Below are 20,681 nucleotides of genomic sequence, written 5' to 3' on the forward strand. Positions count from 1 at the left end.
ATGCAATTATGTATAAGCAGCATAGTGCAAGAAACTTGAACATGAATCCAGTCTCACTAAGATGCCTGAGCAACAAAAAAATGTCCATCAGCAGGTTAAAAGGAATGTATGCACAATATAATTAAGGTGAAAACAAACAGTAGGATAAAATAAAAATAATTAAGCACTTGATAGTTTTAATGATGCTAAGATAGGATATTCAAAGGACAAGCACAATCAATTAAAAAGTCTCAATTAAACAATCAAGCACAATCCTTTAATCAACACCAATATTTACCAATATCAACATCCTCTTTCACTTTACTGTAAACTGCCTCCAAAAATACTCTCTATTATTTTCTGTGCTTGACTCACAAATTAGTAGCACTATTTTCAGACACAGAACTGGAAGCCCAGTAGGCAATAATACAGGACTTTATATAGCAGTTCCTGCTTTTATTTGTAACCTTGTATTTTTTATGTATTACACCTACAAATTTAGACCAAGATGTGAATATACTCCCCCCCCATATACACCAAAATCACAGTTCAATTTGGAACCATAATATATAATGAGGCAGTACACTAAGCCCGCATGATTTCAGAGCCCTGAGTCCCTCCTTCTCCCAAAACTGCTGAAAGCCCCCTCCCAGATGTTTCATGTTGCAGTCTGGTCCTTGGTCATAGCTCAAGAACCTTTTGCTTTTTTCACAAGCCAACAACTAGTCCTGACTGAAAGAACTTCACTAGAGAAAGCCTGGATCTAAAATTTTTACAGCTTCTCAAGTTAGCCCTTTGACCACTATTACCTGGCAGCAAGACAGCAGTTCAGTCTCGGACAACCAGGAAGTTTCCCTATCAATAATCCCTGCCAACGTACAGCAATCACATGAGGGAAAACCACAGGAGTTTCTACCCTCTTCTCCAGACTCCAGACCAGTCTTATCCCAGGTGAGATTAAGTTAATCACTGTTCTCGCTAGCCCTCAGGCCCCACAGCATCCTTACCAAGGAGTTCAGTGAGAATGAGGGCAGGGAAAATGAGGGCAGAGGAGCAGTGACTCACCTGGGAACAGATTCTACCCTTTTCCTCAGCCCAGGTAAATTCTGCTCCTGAACACCAAGCAGCCTTTGCAGTTTGACACAAATCATGTGTTTGATAGAGACACTGGGGAATTATCTATTCTTCAGCACTTCCCTAGGACATAGAACAAAAACTTCTTTGCACAGTACATGACTGTCCTAACCAAATATGAACATTAGAGTGTAAGCCACACCCTGCTGATCATCATGCAATTACAGCTGCAACGAAATGAGACCAAACACGTGAAATGCACTGAAACCAAAGGCATAAACTAAGAATGCATATAAGATCCACAGCCTCAACTACAGCCTGTCACTTTCATTTTAGTTTTCTTGTACGCTGATCAGGAGTCAACTACATCAATCCATGTACTAAAAAGCTGTTTTCTGACAAAAGATGTAAAGACAAGGTGGCAGTACGTCATTACTGTCCACAACTACTACTCCGGAGGAAAAACACATTTAAATGAAAATCAAGAAGGAACCAAGTACAGCATTAACTTGTATTGAAGCATGAGGAATAAATAGTGGTATACCTGAAAAAGCCAGTACCTCAAAGACATTAAGAATGCAGAGCACAGTACTACACATCAGATTTGTTGAAGACAAACATTTTAAGAGGCTTCAAATGTCACATCCTGTCTGAACACCGCAATACTATAATTTCCTGAGATAAAATATAAACATATGAAGACTGAGTAAACCACAGTTCACAAATGCATACAAGCAACCAATTCTTGAATTTGCTTTATTTTTCTCTGCATAAGGAACCCTGCACAGGCAATTCAAATTAAAACAAAATAAATATATGAATATTCATGTAAAACTGTCCTTGCTAATGAACAATTATACACAATGTACAACTCTTCATGTTCACTGGGAGGGCTTACAAATGTACTATTCCCAACAAAAATGCACCAAAATGTCTCCATGCAAACTTATCAAAAGTGACCAAAAAAGGAGAAAAAACTTACTGATCATACTTTTTTTGTTTTCTTTTTCCTTTTTTTCTTTTTTACAATCACAAAAAAATAAAAACATCTAATTTTTTGTTACATTTAGAGTAACTAAAATGTGGCCACTGTCTATTAACATCTGGTTTTATGCTCCTAAAACATCTATGGTTACTGTAAAATTATGTCAACAACGAACTGGACTTAGGGCACTATTTGTAGTAAAAGGAAGATGGTTTTGTTCACAGAATGTTAATAATCTGTGTCTGAGCCCTCTGCATTGTCCACATTCCGTGAAAGCATATAATTGTCCATATCTATAGACCTGCAATTATTGATTGCATAGCGCAAACGCTCTGCCATGATTAGTTGACTGGAGTAAGGTGGGAGCCTCAGTTGAAAGAAACAAGTCTGTGAGGTAGGCAAGCTGTCGTAAGGCTGTGGAAATGGATAAAAGGTGGAACACTGTTAAGTGGTGAACGAAGAAAAAAAATGCAACATAACCATATTTCATTGCTCCCTCCCTTCCTTGCCTCTATCACTCATCATCTTCACATTCTATCTCAAAATTCCCTTTAAGAAGCAGACTAGCCTCCCTTGTTTACATCACTTGTTTCATCCTTAAGTGTATGCAAAGCTACTGCTGTTATCACTTGCTCTGTAAATAATTCAACCCACTAACGAAATTCAACTACTTGAAAAGTTGATCGCACTACTATTTAGCAGCCCAGTGGAAGATACCAAGCAACATTCACATTACATGCCACAGTGCGCCTTAACACGAGGCAATGTGAATGACACCTAACCAAAGACGACAGTCAAACCACTGTTCTCTTAGATTTTGAGAAGTTTTGATTCATGTAGTTCACAGAGAATGTGCTTTCACTGCAAAAAAAACAAAAGTAATGCCAAATGAATGCATCCTGTACGTAAAATAATATCCTACAAACTCATTACAGTAGTTTTAAGATGTTCAGAGTTCACTAGTGGTCATACATTGCCACTTATACAGATTTAAAACTTAAAAAAAAAAAAAAAAGAGTGAAAATTATCAAATAAAAAAGGGATTGGAACAGAAAATGACTGTGCACAAGTTATAATACAAGACGATTTGTTCCTTGTGCAAGAACTTGTCTTGACTTCCAATCATATGACTATAGTAAATGCACCAGATGAATCAAGATCCAATTCATGCAGTGTATGTCCTTCTAAACAATTAAAATGTTTGGTTTTAATAGCTCAGAGCATATCCCATCCCATATTTCTCTGTAAATTTACGATTATGGAAACCTGTCTCCTATTGCCAAAGGACAGATTGTACTAGACTGGAATAAAACCAAAACAAAACCAAGAAACAACCAGACAAAACAGGATCTTACCCTATCAACCTTCATTACTTGGAATCGCTGAGAGATATCAGCTGTGTTGGCTGGCAATCGAGATCTTCCTGACACAAACCTCATGAAAAGAACTCTCTCCTCATTTGAAAACTCTTCAAGGGTATGCCAGAACCACTGTACTAGCTGATGCTGCTCATCAACTTCTCTGTATCGCACAACTTTCTTCAGAACTTCAACTGATATTTCTGGCATTCCACAGACCATTTGCTCCAACTGCTTGGCAGTCAGAAGAGACAACAAAGGAACTGGAACAATCCAAGACATTCCTTCTCTTACAGCAGCCACCTGTTGCCCAATAAAGAAGAGATCTTTGAAGTGCAATTGCCTTACCTCTGACACTTACTGTACCATCTAAATGTAAAAGTAATGTATCAGCTGAGAAACGGGACAAAGAGATAAAATTATACAATATCTGCCAAATAGAGCCTCCCACATGTAAGGGCTGTATCCTCTCTCAAAATCCTGAAGAATATTGCAGGTCTTTGTAATCGTAACTGCACATTAAAGAACATGTTTTGATACAGACAAAGATAACTTAAAGAAGTACAAGTTCGCAGCACAAATGATGATGGCTAAACAAAAAAATTGTGCAAATACCATACAACTGGGCTGGAACAGAGTCATACTTGTAAGAAGTCTGTATTTGTTCCAGAAGACTTAGGATTTGGTATCTCTGATGAGAAAGTTACTTTTCTAATGCAGATAATATCACACCCATCTGTATCTTAAGAAAAAGGAGAACAATCTTCCTATCATGTAATTAGTATTCTGCTTTCACAAGCTTCACTATACAAATTACAAAATACACTTAAGTATGGAAATAGGTAATTAACACTTCTCAAAACATAGAACAAATATTTGTAGTTTCTGTGCTGAAGAGAAGAGAAACAGTTTCAAGTTAAATGTCTGTCAGTAATATTTACTTTGGCTAGTGTCTATGTTGCTATAATGCCTAATTAGAGCACGCAGCATGCACAACTGCAGGTTGTTTTCTCAAGTGGGGCTGACAGTTGCAGCGGGGCTACGCTAATGAAAGACAAGTTCTGATTTCTAGTGATCTTTTGTTAACTGAGCAATTACTAAGAAAAATAGGATTAATTTAAAACAAAACCCCAAAACAGTTTGTGGGGGAAAAAAAGCCACGGGGACCCAGGCAAGAGGCAGACAGCCAAGCTTTCCTTATTTCCTACTAAACTGTAATGGAAACTTGCATAAACCAAAACCGCTGTTCACATTAACAATAGGGATAGGGTCATGAGATTCTTACCTGACGGTCCATTTCATGGAGTCTGTACTCAATTGCCCTCTCCACATATTCTTTCCTGTTTGAAAAGGTAAGTGGGATACTGTTCCCTCCAGGGATTATGGGAACCATTTTACCATCAGCACTTTGGCCAACAAAAGAATCTAAAGGAATCATCTGTTAGGCAAAACAGGAAAAGTATGTTCAGAGTAAGTCACTCCAGTGATCTAAGTTTAATATTTTACTATCAGCCACCCAGAACTATAAGACGATCACAATGTACTCCAAACGCATATATAGTGCTTGTTATCCCAATAACAGAGACCCTGAATTATATAAATACTGAAGTTAAGGTCAATCAGATAAAGTAACTGCTTTCAGAATAAACCTCAAACATTCCTATCTTACCTCATGGAAATTTTCTTCAGTAATCCCACTGTCTTCAATGTGAAGAATGCTGTTGAGGGTCTGCACATAGAGCAGATCTACCTCCTCCAAATCCTCCAAGATGAGTGGGATACAACAAAGTTGCTTCCAGACCATTGGAGCCAAATGAAGATCTAATGGCTTTTTTGTACGAATAGCTACACCCATGAGAATGCCCAAGAACTTAAACTGCATCAGATGTTCATCTAAACATGCTGAAGGGTTAAAGAGAAACCTGAAAGAACAAAGAATCAGCGAAAATACTCTAGTATTATTTCTATGCTACTTCATTAGAAGTAAAAGACAAAACATTTCTAAGTACAGTATAGTAACTGTCAAAACAATTATCAGCAAGGGATGTCCAAATAAGAACATTATTGATATCTTTAGCTGTTAAAATAACAGCGGCCAAGACAGGCAGAACTAATTCTGACCATAAAGGCTGGCATTCTTGATGTTACTCTGAATTCTACCATCAGCAATCCAGCAACTTCATGTTAAAACCATGCCCTCTCCTCCACAATAAAGTAACATCACAACCCAAAGGAAAAAATACACTAGAGACAATCATGAAGTCTCATCATTTGGTATAAAACAGTTAACAGAAGATTTTAATTTTCACCCACTGACACCTGCAATAAAAGCAAATCCTGGACAACTTACCTATCCCTATTGTAGCCTACTTCAGCTGTAGCATTTGGGGAAGGAATAAGCAGGTCTACTATTCCAGTTTCCAACTCCTTAAAAATCAACAACAAAAAAGCCTTAGACACAGGGCTAACAAACCTATTACAGATATATTATAACATTATAGCATTACAAGGCAAATTATTCCATTATAGTGATTATTACTGCTTACAAATTAATGTAATTTAAGAGAAAGTAAACATGGTAGGGATGATTTTTAGTAATAAAACCGTGTTTATTTTAAGACCTGCCCTTAGGTCAGACTATAATGATTATTTTACCGTGACTGCTCTGTGATACGTCCTGGTACCTGTTTCAGAAATAATCAGAAGCCATAAGCTATACACCCTACTGGTGAAGCATTTTCAAGAACCAAAAATGAAGCAAATTTTTCCATCAGTTCAGATCTGGACCCTTATCACACCTTGTATTTAATGTAAACTGCCTAGGAAAGAACCCAAAAATTACACCTCAAGTCCTTATCTGAATCAACCCTTCTCTAGTCTTACAGGCTTCAGAAGTTCCATTAACAAATGGAGTTCTTCAGCTTCTTCCACCCTGTATCCTACCTGTAACTCCAATGCCAGCTCCAGCACTCTCCATAGCTGCTGCCCTGTCACAGACTAAGCAGATATACTAATTATCCTCACTAATCCTCATTCTTTGCGTTTTGAGGCTCCTGGAAGACCAAGGAATAACCAAACTTTTCCAGCCAGAATGGCCTTGAATCCTTCTCCTGGCAACAATCATAGTTGTGTCACAGGGCTGAGACACATCTTTAAAACTATAAGCAGCACACATTAGCATTGACCAGCTTTATCTTAGTCCTAATAGTCTGAAGCCTTCAGTTTCCAGGGGAATCTGAAAAGACTGCTATGTTGACAATAGCAACAATATCCTCGTTAGAGAAAGGCAAAAACATCCACTTTCTGCTACTGAACATCTTTCCAGCACTGAATCTGAGAAGTGACCTGTATCTTTGGGTATGTGAGAAACACCTGTCTGAGGTGTATCTGTATTGTATGCATGGAATGTAGTGTAATCAGGGAATACAGCACAACTTCTCTTATAGAAGATGGTGGCTGGACAAAATGGGGGCTGCAAAATGCTCCCCTAATGTGTAGAGGCCATCTCAGAATTCCAAGGGGCCTACTGTAACACCAGCTATAGTGTGGCCTTATGGCATCGCCTCGCCACAATCTAGGAAGATTTCTTTATCCTCAGAGACATCTGTACGTAGGCAGCTCTAGTATTGTGGCTCAGAACAAGTATTTGCTATGCTGCAAAAAGGAAATTTGAAAAATGCTAAAAGATACCAGAGAGAACAAAACCTCTACCCATGCATTTCGAACTAAGAGACACTTCATACCTGACACATTTCTGTAATGGTGTCATCAAACACACCACCAGCATCATCAGCTCCTTCTCCAACCAGTTTCACTTTCCAGGCACGGGAAGGTAGGCGAAGGTCTGATGCATTCAGCTTTACCACTTGTCTTGCTATCTGCACAAAAATGGGCTTGCATTTCCGACCTCTTCAAAACAAGAAAGACACAGCCAAACAATGTAACTGAAACACATAAAGGCTACTGAGGTCACCTGATTAACAAACTTGCAGAGAGAGCTTAGTATGCCGAAAGTTATGGAAAATGTATGAATTCATTTTAGTATTTGTTTGAGGTCTAATACAATGCCTGTGAAAACAATACTGACCTGGTTGATATCCTTTTCACAGTAATCTGTGGCCCATAGTTTTTTCCCTGAACCATGGTTTTTCCTATAGAGCGTACCATGGGGAGAGTGTATACTCGTGGTGCTAGCAAGGGCCTTAGCTGCCCTTGAACTATTCCCCACGTTCCAGCATTGTAATGAGATGTACTGTTCTGCAATAAAGTGGTAAACATATTAATAAAGGATATTCATTCCAGTCTTTAAAGAATAAAAACCTTCATAGTAATCACTAGCACTTCAGTGTTTCAGGAAACAGACACATTAGCACTTTTTGGTTTTAGCTTTGAGGCTAGTAAGCATTTGGAAACTGAAACACTGACATGTCAGTGTTAGTATAAGCAAAAATATGTAACAGCACTTTGACAAAGTTCAGTTTAATCTGGATTTACATATTTTTCTATTTATTACAAGAACCAGATAGAACCTACTACTAAGATCTGTCTTGATCTGGTCAGAAATTCTCTAGCAACTCCCCTCCCTGCTTCACCAGGGGCAGTTGCACTAGATGATCTCCAGAGGCCCCTTCCAACCTGTACCGTTCCGTGATTTGGTGACATGGCATAACACAACACAGCTAAGCTGGTTTTTTTCAAATGGAATTTTACCTGGTTATTGGGACTGAGGTTAAGTAATCTCCATGAAGAGTACATGAGGTCAGAAAAATGGTACAGCAGTCTGAGCCTTGCTCTTACTGTATGAATGCTCACTTCTTTCAGTGCCCCGTACTGTGGTGGAATGGCATCAGGTAAACCAAGCTGTAAAGGCACTGAAACACCTATGAGGGGAAGATAAAAGAAGGATTATTTCATAAAGGGTAGCTGTACTGCTTTTGGCTGGGATGGAGTTGGTTTTCTTTGCAGTAGCTTATGTGGCGCTTAGCTGCCTACTGGAGTTAAACCACGACAGTAGCAAAATTAAGAGACTAAGATAATTTGAAAACCTGCATGGATATAAAACAAACTAAATTTTGTCCCAAATGTTCAGAAGTTCTTGCTACACTCATCCCCAAGGAAACACAAAAACTGAACCAAATGACCGCACAAACAGTCTCAGTTCTTTACCTGGAGCTCTTGGTGGGACAGGCGGAGCCGTCCAGGCAGCACTGTGGCAACGTCCTGCTGAAATCTGTCGAATATTCTTTCCTTGCAGGACTGTTACTAGGGTTGGTTCTCTGACATGGTTGGTATGGCCCAGTCCAAGCTGACAATTTACAACAGATGTAAAAGGGACAAAGAGAAATCAACAACTGTGATGATACTTCTAAAACTCTCTGAGCAAAAATTCAGAGCAAATGGTAAAAAATGGTATTTATCTATAGCATACACTAGGATAAAAAATATTTACTGTATACATCTTTTCTTATGCTAGCATTTACCTTCTACTTTCAATAGAGTATGCATCCATACTCAATGGGAGTAGAAGAGCTAGGTGTCAAAGAGACCTTAAAACAGCTAGATTTTTTGCAAGCTCTTTTGCAGACTGAGGAACTAATCTGTGCTGATAAGTCATCTATGTTGCACAATCTTTCTCAGCCATAGACAACATAGCTCATGTCTCTTGTGTGTCATTTAAATACCATTTTTGTTCTAGCGTGTAAATTCCTACAATAGTTTATGAAAACACAATTTGTGTAAAGGGAAAGTTTACTCAAGTTTCTAATTTCATATTCTAAAAGTGAAAATTTCACATAATTTTCATTTTGTATTTATATAAATATATAACATATAAATTTTTTTTAACACTTCATACAAACCAAATTTTTTGCACTTCAAGGAAAATCATATAAAACAGGCTTTCAGAATGACACTTCTCTAAATTTTTTACCCTAACCATTTTTTCTCTTCCAGAAACACAAAGTAAGGCCCCTATTTAAAAAAACAAAACAAAACAACACAACACAAACCAAAGAAGTTCCTCTTAGAAATTATTCTAAACAACAAGTTCTCAAAAACTCAATCCTGAAAGACCAGAGGACAAACTCTGCCCGAACTTCCCAAAACACCAACAGCTAATATAACAAGAGGCTTTCCTTTGACAGCATGCAAAACTGTCAAAAAGCTGAAGTCCTTTCAAAAATTGAGCTATACATGGGGTGAGGGAGGAGAATGGACATTTAAGGGCAGGAATAAAATTAGGGTCCCAAACAAATGAGTAAATTATTTAACTAATTTTTTTTTTGTACTTTAAAAAATGACTCTCTTAAAATTAATTCATATTTTCTTTATGAAAAGCATCTAAAGAGTTCAGAAGTCTGATTGACACCAACCATACATTTTTTTATGCTGAAAAAATTGATGATAGCTCAAGAATTAGGTAAAAATTCGTAATTTTTTTAAAAAAGCTTTGATCGGAATAATTTGGGTAGAATGTTTTCAGTGCTTTCCCAAACTGCTACCATGTAAGAGCAGAGGAAACAAAAAGGAAAATAATGGAAATGCCTAAAATGTCATTATGGCTGAGGGGGCAGGAAGGAGGATAATGAAAATAAAAGCTGTCTTTTCCACCAAAACAAAGATACTCCAACCACATCTGTGAAGCACCACTGCAGCTTTATAAAGGTTAGAGGTCAACAGGGAACAGCACATACCTGCCCTTCAGAGTTGCTACCCCAAGCATACACATCCCCTGTGGATGATAAAGCCAGCGTATGCTCTGCTCCTACGGCTATATCTTCAATGAAGATTCCTGACAGTACTGGAACTTGCTGGGGTCTGTTATGATTTCGAGCGCGACCTTCTGGCAAACCTATCAGGCGATCTAAAATTGCAAGCACACGTCTATATTTGTAAAGAACATTAAAAAGTTAATTTTACTTGCAGGCAGAAGTCGGGGGGGACAAAAAGCAATTCTACATAGTCGTTGAACACAAGTGCAATTAGTTAGTGAAAAATCTAGTGTGTGTTTCCTACAAAACAGTACTTCCCACAGTGCTCATTAACATTGCTAAACCTCTTATTTTCACTTTAAGTCTGAAACAAGATCAAATTCTATTAAAACAAGACTTCTAGATCTAAACGTATGGTTTTATAGTACATACAGGGCCTTATAAAGACATCTTAATATTCTTCCTTTTCACTTGCAATACACACAAACCTATAGGTGGAAAGGTCCAAATACCAGATTGTCCTACCTTGTCCAAAAGTATATACATGACCATCTTTTGTCAGTGCAACAGAGAATTGGGTTCCACAGGCGACTTTTTTTATTCCAATTCCACAAAGAATATCCACTTTCTAAGGGGCAAATGAAAGGAAAAAGAGTTATGGTATTATGAAGATATAAACAGAAAGCAAACATGAAATTAATCTGTAACTCCAGCTTCCAAAAAGAAATGTTACAATTCCCACTGTGCAATGCATACATTGTAGTATTAGTCTAATTAATGCTTGTGAATTACTACAGGAAATTGAGACACAGTTTTCTCTTTCTTTGATGGAACTAACAGCTTATTCTATGTATGATGACTGAAAATACCTTTTTTTTTACTGGGACTGAGTGGGGAGTGGCATGAGAGGAAGTAGCTGAGCATGTAAACAACCTTCCCCCCAAATTCTAAAACAAGAAAGTTCTCCTCTAAGCTAACCCTACATTTTTCACTATTTGTATTGCAAATGAGATAAAGTCACTATTATTTACATGAAATCCTTTAAAGTAGCAGACTCAGCATAACGTATCACCGGAATTATTTATGCCAGACTGTATTAGAACAGTATAGTAGGTGGACTTAATAATTACACTTCTGAAAATTACACTCTGAATGCTGCCTAAAACGTTTAACAGCACTGAAAATTTATGCAAAGAACAATTTCTGTATGAATTCTAACCTGTGGTGAGGATTTTGCAGTGGAATTTCCCAAACCAAGTTTGCCATAATCTCCATCTCCAAAAGCCCAAACCATTGACCCATCTGTTGACACAGCTACAGTATGATTGAGTCCACAGGCCACCTGGTTGAGAAAAATATGTTATTGCCACAGTTTTTGCTAACTTACTACTCCAACTCAAACACCCCAACTACCTTTAAGAAAATATCTGTTTAAAACCATCAAAACTTCCATTGCTTATTACAATGCTTTAAAGACATTTAGGACCACAGTAGTATTTTTTAGATATTTGCTTCCTCTCAGCTCCTAGAACCAAAGGATAGTATTATGCTGCACATGCTCATTGCTTAAGAATGTAAAATAGCTTGTGAATTCACGCTTAAAAACGCCTAAATCTTGAAATGTTAGAAAGTTAAAAAAACTTGGGCAGTTTTGCAGAAAGAGAATCAAGAGTCAGGAAAGTAAGTATCTAAAAAATTATGCACAGTCAAATTCTGACACCATAATAAAAAAAAAGTCAAGGTCAAAAAATAACCCAGAACACTTAAGTATTCTGAAAATATCAGGCTTAAACAAAGATACACTGCTAGTTTTAGATAAACCATGCCTGTCCAATCTGGTAACCTTCCAGCGCCGTCACTCTTTCTGGAAGTTTCTTATTGGAAGTATTTCCAAGCCCTAATCGACCATAATCACCATTTCCAAATGTAAAAAGTTTGCCATCTGCTGTCACCACAGCCGAATGTTTGAAGCCACACGACATCTGGAAGCAAAATAAACATAATTTTCACACGCATTTTAAATGTGGGGGGGAGTTATATTAGCTATTACATGTAAATATGTAACAACTTTTCCTCCCCTAAACTGTATTCACTTTATAAAGAGGCAAGATACAGATATTTTAGTATTAATGATTTCTCCAACCACCTCTCTCTTATTCTTCTCAACAGTGAGGTCGAGGAGGAGAAGAGGAGGATATTTGTGTGAAGAAAGGCTTTCAGGCATTTTATTTATTTATTTTTACCAACTACTGTTTTCTGCAAGCGTATTGCTTTTGTTGTATGAATATTTTGTATTTTTATAAAGAAACCTCCAGTCAAAGCCAAATATGTTTTCTTGCCTTGTTACAATGCCCACTTAGTACTTACAAAGAGGTCACACAACAAGGACCAAGGGAAACTTCTAAATCATGTCTATATTTTTATAATCTTTTGATCCGCCCTCTCTTCCATGCTTTCTCTAATTTTCAGTCTTCTCCAGTAAAACTGTCAACTAACATCACACATCAACAATGACCTCTGTGATATTAACAGCCTTCAACTGGAAATTATTGACTTGGCTCATAATGTTCAGAGAAGTAAAGTTCCCTGTTTTCATTCAGTATATGAACTCAAATTGTCAAGACTGACAATGGTTCTGGAACATTCCTAGCACTAGGTGACCATGCCTGCAGTTTGCAGGAGATAAGAAAATGTTTTGGAACCTGCACCACTTCTTCGCCTTGCAGAGCCTCTATTTGTCTAGGCCTGCGCTGTCTGTCGCTGTTCCCATGTCCCAGTTTGCCGTAATCTCCATCTCCCCAGCTAAAGACTTCCCCACTTTCTGTTAAAGCCATGGAATGTCCATCAGATCCACATGAGGTCACCAGTTGTGTTACAACAAAGCCTGTTAAAGAAAATGAGAAAACAAAGTTTGGAATTAATTATAATAAACTCTTAACATATATTTATCCAAGTGCCCCTACTGGTAGCCAATTAAGTCTGTGGGAAGGAACCAACCACAATAACAGTTTTCTTGTTGTAGCAATTTGTTTATTTTTATTTTGAACAACCTATGCTTCTGGACTGCTGTTAGTTTTGAAATTAAATGTTTCTATCTCCAGCAAACACTTCTCCCTGAAGCCGTCTTAAAATTAAGGAATTTTAACATATCACTGCTTAAATCTTAAGGAAAAATGAATATCTAGTTTATTTGTTTGATTTTTTTAATTTAAAGACTACAATATTTTAATGTGCAAATCTGCACAAATAGATGTTAAGTACCAAAACACCTATTTGTGCTCTATCGACTCATTTCAAAGCCAACAATTTTACCTTGCAGTGCTGAAATGACTGTTAACACATGAAGATCATCAGAATTCCCTTGTCCCAGTCGCCCATAGCTCCCTTCTCCACAAGCCAAAACCGTGCCATTAGCTTGAATGACAAAAGTACAATTCTGACCACAAACAACCTATTTTAGAAAGACGCAAAGGAATTCAAATTATTTTTGTTAGATGCAGCAACATTGTAATACCTACATGACCTCCTTTTCAAATTTTTTTCTTTGTAATTATATCAAGACAATAGACTCCTTTGTCACACTGCAAATACCTTTATGACAACCCTCTTAACATAAGACTTCACTGACCCCATGTTTAACAGAGTTTTGTTACTCAGTCCTATCATAATAAAAATTACTGCATTGAAACTTGCTACCAAGTTTTGGCAAACCTTCTTCCAGTGACAGAAATCACAATATACTCCTACCTGAGATTTAGTTTTGACGTTTCCGTCCCGAATGTCAATGTTATTTCAGAAAACAAAATTGGCGCGTGTATTATGTTAAAGCTGTGCAGGTATTTTCAAATCATGCTCATATAAAACAATTTTGTTTGGTCAGATTTCAGTCACTTCTTGGTTTGAATTTGTCAAATAATTTAAGACTTCCTCTTTAGTGAAAACTCAAGTTTTGGGGGTACTTCATAGTACATTCAAACAGCAAATTGAAAAGACATTTAGAGAGAGCTTTTGACAAACTGCACAAACAACACACGGTAAATCATTAAAGCATGACTGTTTTTAAGTGATCACCTGCTGCGCCTGAGAGAATGAAGGTGCTCCTACTGGTATCATGACATTTCTACCAGCTTCTGCTAACTGTCCGTGTCTTCCTGCTCCCCACAGATACACGTCACATTTGCCTCCCAAGTGCCAATCCTATGGAAGAGCATGAAAGAACACTTTAGAACAAGAGTACTTTCAATAGCTTACAATGTTGAAAAATAGAAAAAAATAATAAAACCCCCTCAAATCATCAATTTTACTAACCTCTGGCCTTGACGTTGCCCAAGACATTATCTGTTCATCCATACCATTGATCCATTTACTGTTATCCTACGCAACAAAAGTCACAGTTACCACATTCGGTTCAAGATATGCACGTTATTTTTCTGTTATGTAATACATATTTTCCTTTCTAACTAATTGACATTCAAACTATTCTAAATGCTACAGCGATAAGAGTGAATATGTGCAGACTCAGTTACTTCATTTTCATCCTTAGGCCAAGTTTATTTCCTACAACCATCTAGCAAGGACACTGTTGCCCATGACTTGCAATCCAAATAAAAAAAGGAAAACCAAACAAAATCTTTTCCCATTTACTGATGCTTAGTGCTTTTTGAAGTTTTATTTGCAAACACTGGCTTAAAATGTAATAAGCTTGCTGATAAGAAATTCTTAATCCAAAATTTCTATTTTGGTTTACGTATCATAACAAGTCACAAAGACAACTGACACTAGCAAAATAATTTCGATGTAGACACATACGAAAATGTTACACTAAAAATAGCATTGTAAAGCTCTACATTTCTTGCTTCTATCACAAAAGTTATAGAAAGTACAAAAGTTACTGTCACAGTTTTGGGTTGTTTTGTTTTGTTTTGTTTTTTAATATGCAACTGACCTGTGCTCATTACACACACAGAGATTAATCTTCACAGTGTATTCTCATCAGTTAATTAAAAAAATAAACTTACGCTTATTGCTGGTGCTTATGTTAATGAATATAAAGCTTTACGGTTCAGAGATGTTAACTGCCTCATACCAAATGCTCAATAACAACATGCTTCACTGTTGAGACAATAAAGCGCATTTTACCATTAGGAGAGTAAGCTCATCCTCTGGAACAGGCTCCAGGTCTGGAACAGTGAAGGATTCTGGGAACTGTGCTCCCTTGGCCAGGGCTTCAGCAGCTTTTATGGTAGTAGAGAAACACTCTAGCCAGGCCCACTCTGTGGGATTCCAGGCTGAAGGATCAGGGAGACAGTGCTGGTGATGAGGTGGTACCGGGGGATTGCACAAGAGCTGATCTAGGTGAAGGCCCACAGCAAGCGATGCCAAGCACTGCATGTAAGGACTGTGAACAAGCTGGTCTCCACAAACAACATGGGGCTAAAGGTGAGGGGAGTGGGAGAGAGAAATTGAACATGCAAAGTTAGAAACAGGTATTAATCAATTCAGAAACTGAAGTCCTTCAAAGCTAGTCTTGTAGAAGCTTAATTGAAGTTTTTCAAATATTTTACATATTCTCCAATTAGGAGACTACTAGCTTTGAGAATACTGAAAGACATTGGCAAAGAAGATGCAGGAAAGTCTTCTGGATTCTCTGTGGTGAAAGACTGAAACCAGCTGAAACTCAAACAGTGACCTCATGTCAGACATGAATTTTAAATGTTCACATTAGGTCATCTTACCTTCTCATAAGCATACTGCTCCTGAAGCATTATGGGCAAACGTTCCAAGAAAGCTCGCATGCAAGGAGCCATATTTAATCCTAGAACTCCTTGCTGTTTCAGTGCAGTCCTACATGTTGCAAGGACATGATTGGAGGATATCCACTCTGAGGTACAGTTCACTACCAGCACATCCTGTTTAACAGCAGTCACAAGACACATTAGAAATTAAAGTTCATAACGCAGGATTATATAGCTCCATTAATTTATCACCAATCATTTTAGTTTCCACAGGGGCCAGAAAACACACAAACTTGAACATTTTTGTCTCTGTTGGTGAATAGTCCGCTAACAAATGCCATGGGGTAGCCATCTCCATTTGCCACTTCCTCACATTCCCATGTGGTAACACTATGATCATGACTCCAAAGAAGAGTGCAAACATGGTAATAGGCAAAGTTCATTTCAGTGAGTGCTGTAACCTTAGTTTAGGATTTGCCTTGTAATATGACCTTCAATATTTGGTCTGAATTCAGAGAAGACTTTCAAAGAATCCAAATATACTTAGAATCACATGCAGCGTGACCCTACTTGCGCCACATTTAACTTCATTCACAAAACCCCACATCTTTTGGAATAATCAACTGTTACAAAACTTGCGTTCAGATGCCAGCAGTTCCTGACACAGCAAACGCTAAAGTAAATTCTGATGCTCCTTAAAAAATTTTGAGGTTAAGGCTGCTTTAGATTAAGTTAGATCATTGAAGTATCTTATTTGCTGGAGGAATCCAAACATTTCTTCATGCTGCATAAGGGGGGGTAAACACCCCAAAACCTGTCTTCTGCCTGTTTTCATAGCCCATTTATGGCTGCTGCCATTAAACGGAGAATCTGATGTAATCAGTGTGCAGCATCCTTTATAACCACTGGCTCAGAAGGATTCCAGCCTGCCCCCCAAATTAAACATGGTTACTATTTAAAAAAACCCAATCTTTTTAGGGTCAGGTGATAGTTGAAAGACAAAATAACGTGTCTTGAAAATACACAAGTTAGATTGATACACCTATCTACATATTTCTAAAAAAAAGAGGGGAAAAAAGAAAAGAAAGGAAAAAAAGGCAAACAAATGGCATTTTCTTTTAGCAAAAAGATTGAAAGAACATTACTTCAACACATAGTGTCACCTTTGATCTGTTAGAGCAAGCAGCTACTCCAACTTCAGGTATCCATACTGCAGTCTGAATAGCTCCAGAGCCTATCACAACACTCTGTAATACTGAACCATCCTAAGGAAAGAAGTGTTTTGAGTCAGTGTGTATACACAGCTAGTTTTCTGTTTAAATGCATATAATCACAGTCCTAAAAGTTACTGAAAAGCTTCTAAGAATATTATCTATCTAAAACTGAAATATTTATACTGAAAGCAAAAACATACCTAGCATTTTTATCATATTAAGGAGACAAGGTAACTAATGCTTTAGAAGTGTTCAGTAATCCACATTATCTGACTCTTGGAAAAGTTCTCAAAGTAAGAGAATAAAAAAAAAAAATAATCTAGTCTGATGCTTGACCATTTTAGATATTTGTGCTAAAAGAAGAGTCATGCCACGTCAAAGACGATCTTACCCTTAAAGACCAAATATTCATGAGACCACCAAGTCCACCAGATACCAATGCCAGTCCATCAGAACTGAATGCAACAGTCCGAACAGGAGTAATATGTCCTCTCAGTTGAAATACACACTTGACTTCTACCGCTTTTCTGTATCCGTCCTGAAAATTATTTCATAGTTACAGAACACTGAATTACTTAAAGCAAACACAACAGCCTAACAGCTTCTGTATTTTGCAATAAATACTGCTCATCCATAGAGAGGGTGTAATTTCCATAGTAAAGACGACCAGTACTATGACAATATTTTATAAATAGCTTTGTCACATTAACATCTTTTCTCCCCTTACAAAATGCCATCAACATTAAAGACCACATTACAATTTATATAGGTGAAATTGATCTTGACCTAATTTTACTTAGGAAAAATGTTACTCTTATTAAATTTCAGTATAAATGTATCAACTTTTAAAAAATGAAAACAGATCAAAATACAACCTTTAGCCCAATAAAATATTTTAAACCTGTGATTTTTTTCATTTCCTGTTCTGAAAATGCTTACACATATACAATACAAACACTTTTTGGCAGATCTCTCAGGAAATGTTGAGAGTTCAGTAACTCGCTCACATTCTTCTCCTCCTCCAATTTTAGAATGAGCAAAGAGAATTTCTTAAATACCAAGTTAACTCCTTTTACCTTGGCACTTGTTTCTTGCTCCCACCATACTTCTGAGCAAGCTGAGCTTGACTGCAGTGTGATTACTATGTCCTGGGGAACAGTCCAGACACACACCAAACCATTGTGACATCCTCTAAAGGAAATCAGGATAAATCAGAAAAACAAAGTAAAGGTATTAACTAACAAAATACCAGTGGTCTGGTATTAACTGAAAATATCAGTAGTCTTCACCACATTCCTATAAAATTACATCGTCTCAATTAATCTACAGGGGAAAGGCATGTTCCCAACGGATAAATGCATTTTTTCCTAGTCCTTCCCCTTGTAGCTTTTCAATTTTTACTAAGAACATATTCTCAGCAGAATGAAGCAAAAATATTTCAAGCAGGACCACCACACAGTCTCACGGCACGGAGAAAGCAGTTGGTAATATGACCAGAGCCACTCTTTCTATCTGAATTCCGAAGCCTCATGGATCTCACGGCAATTGGCTTACTGAATGAATGTTACTTAGAAAAAAGACAAAACTTTTCTTTGCTCTGGACACTAAAGACTGGTAGAAAAGACCTGCAACAGAGCAGAAACAATTAAAAAAAATTACATACGTAGCTAGTAAAAGCTGCAACTTCGGTCCCTTCCCTGGAAGAGCACACCAGGCAACGCCATTCACAAGAGCTGGATGGGACAGTGAATGCAGACGTCTCCAACAACCTCCCATATATCCCCAGAGTTTCACTGTTTCTTCCTTGGCGCATGTCAGGAGAATCTTACCAGTTGGATCCCATTTCATACTAATAATCATATCCTATTGAATTTTAAAAAATTAGAAGTTGGTATGAAGTAACACAGTAAGAACAGAGAAAAATTAACTCTTGTAGCTAATGTAATGTTTAATTATTAATAACAAAGAACTTTTTATTCTCAAATAAATCATTACAGAGCTCATGAGTAGCAATTTTGAAATCATAACAATACTTTCCAGAACTATTAAATTAAAATAAAATCCTTGGTTCCTGAGAGAAACTAAAGGGAAAGCATACGAAAAAGAGGTCTGCACACCTTTCTTGATACCCCCAAGAAGTAGATAATTTTTTCTTCTTTTTTATATTATGAAATTGTAGTACAAATTACCTTAATGGTACATGGTTCATAAACATATTAGGCAAGGGGCCAGATACAGCTTTGAGTCCAACTGAGGCAGGAAAGGAGAACAGCCCACAGTGGAAAAGGCAAGTATAGTTTTACTGTCAGAGCATGCTCACGTCTGTGACCACTATGCTTCAAATACCAAGGCCAGCTCCTGGAAGCACTCAAGATGCTTTTACTACACTTACATGTGAGGAATTCTCCTCTTAGCCTAAAAAAATCTTTTATGGACTATTAATGACTTATTACTACATACTAGCCAAGTTAAGGGTCCAAACTTTTGTGGCTGCATATTTAGAAAACTATGTTTTGCTTTGCACAGGAACCTAAGCTTTACAAAACCACATGACATAAGCAAAATTAAAATTTATCATGAACACTTTCACAAATTAAAAGAACTACAGTCTTTTAAATCCAGACCTGCATAGCTGTGTCCTCAATACACTCCTGTTGCTGTACGTACATACATTTCACAATCTCTAATAGCAAAAAAGGTTATAAAATTTATTTTCCTTTTTTTTTTTTTTTTTAAATTTGGTACACTGTTCTTTTAAAATACATTGTGTTTAATATGTGTATCAGACATAGGTATGTATTCTTAAAATAATCTGCACTTAACTTTATAAATACATTTCAAATAGAGAAAATAGCTTAAACAGATCTTTACCTACAGAAATTATACACTGATTTTAAAAAGACTAACTCTACCTTGTGTGCATCAACTAGAACGATTCCTCCTTTTTCAAGTGGTTCCTTTGTTCCTATTAGCAATTTCCCATCTGAATAGCCAACTGCAAATGGTCTGTCTTCACTGAACCAGGCAAGGCACGTGACAGACACTACGTAAACAGACAACACAAAAATTAAACTAAATTGAACTTCACTCCTGCCAAAGAGGTTTCTGCAGTGCAACTGGTTAAAATACAAAATGCATAACAACTTTGCCCCCCCCTCCCCCCAAGGGCCTGAAATTTTTGGCCTGACATTTTCATGAATTTGTATGGTAACAATAAAACTGAGTGCCACTGTAATGACACCTGTTGAGATAATTTTGTAATAGTTTTTTTTCATTCTTCTTCTTTTTATTAAAATAATTGAGTTTATATTCCTGACAGGGTGAAAAGAACTATGCTAGGGAAAAGAAAAAAAAGTTGACCGAATCCTATACATGTATCTGATATGGAGATGCTTCTAAGAAAAGCACTGAAAACAATTCGAGCCTTTCTTAGCATGTAGATATTGCATCACTTGATTCTACCCCAAAAAATCTGCAAATTTCCTTCAGAAGCAATATGCAAAACCACTCAATGCTACCAAAGATGTGCTACTTGATGTCCCCTGGGACTGGAATTATAAAGGAGAAATGGCAATAATTCAGTAATCCAAATGACACTGACTACATGCCATCTGTAGACAGAGCAG

At 37.2% G+C, this 20,681-nt stretch overlaps 1 protein-coding gene across 5 annotated transcripts in view; it reads right to left on the reverse strand.

The window, feature by feature from the left end:
* Positions 1 to 1,782: 1,782 nt before the first annotated feature.
* Positions 1,783 to 20,681, reverse strand: part of HERC1 (HECT and RLD domain containing E3 ubiquitin protein ligase family member 1) — an 83,755-nt gene continuing 64,856 nt past the window's right edge. For all 5 annotated transcript variants that reach the window (XM_086471525.1, XM_009952760.2, XM_086471522.1 and 2 more), the window contains exons 54-77: positions 19,968 to 20,098; positions 18,719 to 18,918; positions 18,132 to 18,246; positions 17,447 to 17,593; positions 17,005 to 17,106; positions 15,842 to 16,015; positions 15,246 to 15,539; positions 14,415 to 14,480; positions 14,178 to 14,303; positions 13,419 to 13,557; positions 12,809 to 12,990; positions 11,933 to 12,088; positions 11,326 to 11,448; positions 10,632 to 10,734; positions 10,089 to 10,258; positions 8,563 to 8,701; positions 8,107 to 8,276; positions 7,484 to 7,653; positions 7,140 to 7,305; positions 5,747 to 5,823; positions 5,066 to 5,318; positions 4,682 to 4,834; positions 3,394 to 3,699; positions 1,783 to 2,452 (exon numbers count right to left, since the gene is read on the reverse strand). In XM_086471525.1, the coding sequence (XP_086327651.1) occupies positions 2,267 to 2,452; positions 3,394 to 3,699; positions 4,682 to 4,834; positions 5,066 to 5,318; positions 5,747 to 5,823; positions 7,140 to 7,305; positions 7,484 to 7,653; positions 8,107 to 8,276; positions 8,563 to 8,701; positions 10,089 to 10,258; positions 10,632 to 10,734; positions 11,326 to 11,448; positions 11,933 to 12,088; positions 12,809 to 12,990; positions 13,419 to 13,557; positions 14,178 to 14,303; positions 14,415 to 14,480; positions 15,246 to 15,539; positions 15,842 to 16,015; positions 17,005 to 17,106; positions 17,447 to 17,593; positions 18,132 to 18,246; positions 18,719 to 18,918; positions 19,968 to 20,098 (3,848 nt within the window). In that variant the 3' untranslated portion in view covers positions 1,783 to 2,266. The remainder of the gene's footprint in view (positions 2,453 to 3,393; positions 3,700 to 4,681; positions 4,835 to 5,065; positions 5,319 to 5,746; positions 5,824 to 7,139; positions 7,306 to 7,483; positions 7,654 to 8,106; positions 8,277 to 8,562; positions 8,702 to 10,088; positions 10,259 to 10,631; positions 10,735 to 11,325; positions 11,449 to 11,932; positions 12,089 to 12,808; positions 12,991 to 13,418; positions 13,558 to 14,177; positions 14,304 to 14,414; positions 14,481 to 15,245; positions 15,540 to 15,841; positions 16,016 to 17,004; positions 17,107 to 17,446; positions 17,594 to 18,131; positions 18,247 to 18,718; positions 18,919 to 19,967; positions 20,099 to 20,681) is intronic.

Source organism: Leptosomus discolor, chromosome 11 (assembly GCF_034619465.1).
Source record: "Leptosomus discolor isolate bLepDis1 chromosome 11, bLepDis1.hap2, whole genome shotgun sequence".
NCBI classification, from domain to species: domain Eukaryota; kingdom Metazoa; phylum Chordata; class Aves; order Leptosomiformes; family Leptosomidae; genus Leptosomus; species Leptosomus discolor.